Raw genomic sequence first — 6000 nt, 5'->3', positions numbered from 1 at the left:
TATGAATATAACATCCTGCCTCCTTGTACATCTGCAGGCCAGAAGAGGGCACCAGATCTCATTACGGATGGTTGTGAGCCACCATGTGGTTGCTGGGAATTGAACTCAGGACCACTGGAAGAGCAGTCAGTGCTCTTAACCTCTGAGCCATCTCTCCAGCCCCATAAGCATAGTTTTTAAGGATTAAAATGAGATGAGGAAGACTGAGGGAAAGAAGGGGAGTGGGGGAGTGAGGGAGAAAGAGCAGGGTGGAGGATGGATATAGTCAAGCACATGATGCACTTGGCAGACATTGTCTTTATGAGATCCAGCAAGATAGTGAATATACATCAATAAACAGGAAATTAAAACAAAGTTAGTAAAGGATTGGTGATGGATTAGATATGCATACCCATGTATATACAAATATGCATACACTGCATATTTGTGCACACATACCGATTTAAGACACAGAAAGCAAATTCTAGGAGTTCCAACCATGTATGTGAGCCCCATCCCATGAGATCCTGCTCAAGCCCGATTCAAAAAACAGATTCAAAACTGCTTCTTCTGGAAGATTTCGGGGTTTGTATAAAAGCCACAAACTTTTGGGGTGTGTGACAGCTCATGTCTATAATCCTAGTACTTGGGAGGCTGAGGCAGAGATATTTACGTGAGTTCAAAGCTAACCTGGGTTATAGAGCAAAACCCAGTCACACACAAGCATGTACACACAGTGACCCTTCCCTGGGGCACCGAAGACAAGGAGACAGAAAGCTGCACAAATAAGATGCATCAGGACACTGCCACCTGCACGGGGCATCCAGACAGAGGACTCTGTGTGGCTTCCAGCACAAGATCTTAGAATCCCTAAAGACAGCCCGTTCCTGGTCACTCAGGGTCCCAGAAAATCCTCTGAGGAGCTAAGAAAGCAGAGAAGTTTTCACTGTTGTCTGAGGTTGCTAGGGGCTGGGGTTACTAAGGGTTACTAGGAGTGAATAGCAGGCAACCTTTCTCCATCAGGAACACACCAGAGTCCATTGAGGGAGGTGAAGGTGACGCCTGACCCAAGTCACTGCTTTAGTGGCCTGTCCTCACCCTTACACCCCCCCCAAATTGTTCTGTTCTCCTGGGGGACTGACTACAGGAGCCCATCCCCGGCTCCTCATCTCCACGGGATGAACAAATGTCCCTCAGTCACAAGCAATCTGTTGGAAACAGAGACATAGCAAGATCCAGACAGGACTGAAGAGATAGCTCAGTTGATTAAGCACTTGCAAGTATGAGGACTTACAATCAGTTCCCAGAACCTATGTTCAAAAAACAACAAATTGGACACAGACGGCTCAGCCTGTAAAGGCTCTTGCCATACAAACCTCATGAGCTGAGTTTGATCCCTAGAACCCACTGCAGAAGGAACCAATTCCCCAAAGTTGTCCTGTAACCTCTGCACAGGGACCATGGCATGTGCACACACACACACACACACACACACACACACACACACACACACACACACACGTCAGGTATCTGTGAGTTCCTATCATTTCGGAGCACACTCCTAGGGGCTGTCTTCAGGGGCCAGCCCTGAAAGTGCAGCCAGAGAGTCACACAGGATCCTCCTGCTAAGCTGGGTAGACACCATATCCACTGGCCCAGCATCTCTTGTCCCTGAAAAATCAGCACAGGCACCAGAGGTAGGGTCAAAAGCCCAGTTTCTCCTACAGAGCTGCTGCCTGTCCAACAAACCCTGGAGCTTGTGCCGGCCCTGTGTCCAGCAGCTCTGGCCTTCCCTCTCCTTCTCACTAGCGTGCTTGAGGGATCCAGCCACCAAGGGCACTGGGTCTGGGGGTGGGCTTTCAGAGGGTGTACCCCAGGAGGGTGACGATGTGGCTGCCCTTCTGTCTATGAGGTGTTCTATTCCTTGCCGGTGCTCTGCATCCTCCAAACACTGCCTTGCTTCCCAGGGTCCACTTTGACTGCCTGGGGCGTCCTCAAGATTCTCTCTGGTCACACAAGCCACTGGGGGTGGACTCAGGGGTTGGGTGGACAGTCTTGGGGATGTCTCAGGAGCACAATTACTCAAGGGAGATGTTGAACTTGAGTCATTCAGGCTTTCATCTTGCCCAGATGCTCCTACACAGTGCCCTGACTCCTGGGGCCCCAGGGAAAGGGCTTCCTCCAGAGCCCCCTCAGATAGGGAGGACATGTCCTCAGCGGTAATGGACAGATCCTCTCCTAGAGTGTCCAGTGAGTCACCTGGAAACATGACCTCCTCAGGTGGGGAAGGGAAGTCTTCTGAGCTGGGGCTGGGCTCGTTGATGTCACTCTTTGCTTGCGGAGTAGGTGGTGGTAGAGGGAGTTGAGTGTCCCCGCAGATAGAGGACGGAAGGTCCCTACTGCCGTAAGATAGCTCCTCATCCACGGGGGACAGTATTTCAGTCAGGAAGCCATCTACGTACGAGGGACTGGCTACCTCTGTGACAAGGGGAGTTGTGTCCTCAGAAGGAACATTCAGGGTCATAGGGGCCCTAGGATCAGGCAAGGCCTGTAAGGGCTTCCTTTCTATGGATGGACTAGTATCAACATCCCGGGGTTCCTCCTGGCAGCCAGCTGAGGCCTCAGGAGGCATGTTTCCTTTACTTAGACCTGCCCTTTCAGTGGTGGGAGTGTCCACAGGAAAGGACAGTGGCAGAGTTGGGTCACTGGTAGAAGGGTTCTGGGGTGGGAGCATTGCAGAGGTGGTCACAGGGGACATCTGCCCGGTTTTCCCTGTGTTCAATGTACCCGTCAGGCTCCTGCTGGATCTGGAAGGGTCTTGTTCTTCCCCAGGCCCCAGGGAGGGAAGAGTGGTACAGGGGCCTCCACTGCCTCCCGTGTCCAATGAACCATTTGCAGGCAAGGAGCTCCCCGAGGGTGGCCCAACACCAGGACTAGGTTCTTCAAGAGTCTCCTCATTGTTCTCATCCCAAATTTGGCTGGAGGACTCTGACAACTCTGACCCCAGTCTTGGAGATGGGACACGTGGGAATGACGACGGCCAGCCTGCCTGAAGGAAGTCGTACCCTGGCTCTGAGCCTGGTGCCACAGCTGCGTCCTCGGAGAAGCCACTCAGGAGTCTGGCCCCACCGTCTCCCAGTCTCTGCAGGGTCACTTGACCTACATCCCCAGAAACACCCTCCAGCTGAGGGAGTCCCTGGTGGAGGCCCCAGAATGAAGGCAGGCCAGGCTCCTCCCAGGAGTCATGAGCAGAAAGCTCCCTAGACCAACCGGGGTCTGCATGCAGGGAGGCTTCAGCTTCCCCGTTAGACAGGGATGCGGAACTGCTAGAAAGCTGGACGAGGGTGGCTGTGGCTCTCTGAAACTCCTGGAGAGACGGACAGGAAAGGCCATTTGATGAGCCCGCCGAGGGGGTGAGGGAGAAGGCAGGGGCTTCCGAGGACCCAGAACAGCCACTAGAAGCAAACTCAGAACACGCGTCCACGGCAGGCTGGGACAGAGGACTGTTTAGGTGCCAGGCAGGCCACGCTTCTTCCTCACTGGCCACAGGAGCTGCTGAGATGGATTGAATTAGGGAGTGGCTCACAGCTGCCGCACCCTACATGGTAGACTATCCCAGAAGCCGCCCCCAAACTGGAAAGATGTTCCAACAGAAGACATTAACGGGGTGATGACACCAGTTACAGCTGGTACAGTGTGCTTAGTCCTTTGATAACCCCTAGGTTATTGCAGACTTGTGGGTCACATGTGGCTGTGTGTCTGGACTGAGCCTACACCACCTCAGCTGTTGTTAGATCTGGTGGTTGGCTCTCTTTGGCTTGTTTTGAAGTTTTAGACTCAGCCTGCAGCCCCAGGGGAAGGGGTCACCCAAGGCAGTGTGGAGGACAGGGCAATGTGCCTTCAGAAAAGCCTCACTTTGGTATAAGAACTGGTTTTGGATAGTCTCTAAGTGAAGACTTAATGGCCTTTGAATGACCTTGGGGTGGGGTGGGAGCCTCACCTGGGGAAGCAGCCTCCTGGTCAGCTTCCGGGTGGGTGGAGGGGATGTCTAGGTTCTCCTGTGGACAAGCTTCTCTCCTGCAAGCACATGGTGAAGGAGTCTGGCCTTCCAGATGCCCTTGCCCTGGGGCTCACAGCCAACGACCCCCATGTCACACTCTTATGAACAGTCCTGCCAGTCACCCACCATTACAAGTGACCACTGTTACACAGGGTTCCTTGGGACACGGTGGGGGATGGGGAGAGGCATCTGACCACCTGGATCAGGTAGCAGATGGGGACACTTCCAGACACCTGTGTCCCCCAGTGGCATTTTGGCCCTGCATTGGGCAACAACTTTGATACCAAGAGGGAGTCAGAGCTAGTGGTGTACAACTGGGCGCAGTCTAGGAGGGGTGAGGGAAGGGTCTAGGCACTGAGAAGTCCCGGATACTGACTGAGACTGTCTCCGTTCCTCAGCGCTTATCCCACCCACGCTCCACACCTCTGCTGCTCTGACCTCCAGTGTGCCTCTTCCTGGGGTTCCTCCCTGGGGCTTCTGGAAACAGCCAGCCCTTGACTTGTTCTGTTCTCAGCTACCTGCAAGAAACACATTAGAAAAGTAAGATATCTATTAGAGCCCCTCCCACCTCCTCCGCTGGGAATCACAGACTGTGCTTTCAGAGACTCATTCAAGGACCCCAAAGATGCCAATCATCAAACACTTCCTCTCACCCCGGAAAGACTTTCTTTCTGCCCAAGCATTGAATATGAGGTGAAACCTGTGGAACCTGCAACTTGCAGAACCATATGAACGGCCTGGAATGCCCTCTGAGTCCTCATCTGGAGGCCGCACAGCAGGCCAATGCCCCCATAGCCTGCAGACAGCACATGGCTGCACCAACTCACTCTGGCTTCCTCGGGACAAGGACCATCTCCGCTTAGGGACTGCCCACACTGTCCATGCAAGCTCCAAGCATGAAGGTCTGTAGGCTGCCTCTCCATTGCCCAGGCTGCACTGGGCTTGTTCTGTAGGTGGCCTGTGGGACAAACAGACTGTGAATGCTGGCGTGTACAGGTGTGGTGGGGTGGGGGTGGGGTGGGGAGCAGTGGTTCCCAGGAAAAATATCTGAAAGTCCAAAGTGGATGCAAGACTTGGCTGTGACATTTGATTCGTGTGAGGACCTAAAAGATGGGATTATATGTTTCCCAAATTATCCTGTTGGATAGTCAGTGATATGAAGTCCTGAGAGAGGGGGAAAAAGTCATTTTAATTCATAGCCCTATTGTCAGGTTGATGGCACACACCTTTAGCACAAGTGCTTGGGAGGTAGAGGCATGCTGATCTCTGTGGGTTCCAGGCCAACCTGGTTTGCATAGCGAGACCCTTGTCTCAGAAAACAAACAAAATCTGCACAGCCCCCTTTCCCTCCTTTGGGGACTTGCCACCAGTGGCTGGGAAGCCTTGCAGAGCTGTTCCTTTCCTTGTCACAGCACTTTGCTGAGGTCCCCTACACTGTGAGGGGCACTGGCACTAGGGAAGGCTGGCCTTGGACATGGCGTGGTCCTCCATAGCAAGCTAAAAGACTAGCCAAGGGAGCACAAAGCAGGGCACAGCAGCCGGGTTACACCTCCATATTCCTAGGTCTGAGTCCGGCATGGACCCTGGTAGTAGACTGTTGGGATCCTGAGGCCCAAGGCCACAGAGATGTGGTGCCTTAATCTGCCATCCAGAGCCTGAAATGAAGGCTGAGGTGGCAGGGCCACTGCAGGAAGGACCTTGGACTTCTCTAATGGCCACGCTGGGGTACTCCCAAGAACCTCGAGGAGCCATCTTCTGACTAGGGAGCACCAAGAACTGGGCCAGACAGGTGCATCCTGGACCATCACTAGCAAACTGCGCCATCTCGGTCCAAGTGCTTCAGTTCTCGGGCCCCAGCCTCTTCCCCTGCAGGATGAGCATGCTCATCTCAAGAGATGACAGGGTCCCTCTGAGTGTGGTGTGAGCACTGGCTGGCTTCAGTATATGTCAGCTAGTACACA

General features: G+C 53.5%; 1 protein-coding gene across 8 annotated transcripts in view; it reads right to left on the bottom strand.

The window, feature by feature from the left end:
• Positions 1 to 277: 277 nt before the first annotated feature.
• Positions 278 to 6000, bottom strand: part of Ccdc187 (coiled-coil domain containing 187) — a 51086-nt gene continuing 45363 nt past the window's right edge. For 5 of the 8 annotated variants that reach the window (XM_040745213.1, XM_040745221.1, XM_040745216.1 and 2 more), the window contains 4 exons: positions 4867 to 4997; positions 4463 to 4557; positions 3980 to 4056; positions 278 to 3534 (listed from right to left, as the gene is read on the bottom strand). In XM_040745213.1, the coding sequence (XP_040601147.1) occupies positions 1541 to 3534; positions 3980 to 4056; positions 4463 to 4557; positions 4867 to 4997 (2297 nt within the window). In that variant the 3' untranslated portion in view covers positions 278 to 1540. The remainder of the gene's footprint in view (positions 3535 to 3979; positions 4057 to 4462; positions 4558 to 4866; positions 4998 to 6000) is intronic. The other 3 variants (XM_040745214.1, XM_040745215.1, XM_040745217.1) reach the window with 3 other exon arrangements.

This window comes from Mesocricetus auratus, unplaced genomic scaffold, assembly GCF_017639785.1.
Source record: "Mesocricetus auratus isolate SY011 unplaced genomic scaffold, BCM_Maur_2.0 Super-Scaffold_100004, whole genome shotgun sequence".
In the NCBI taxonomy this organism is placed as follows: domain Eukaryota; kingdom Metazoa; phylum Chordata; class Mammalia; order Rodentia; family Cricetidae; genus Mesocricetus; species Mesocricetus auratus.
This window is presented reverse-complemented; position numbering and strand designations above follow the sequence as displayed.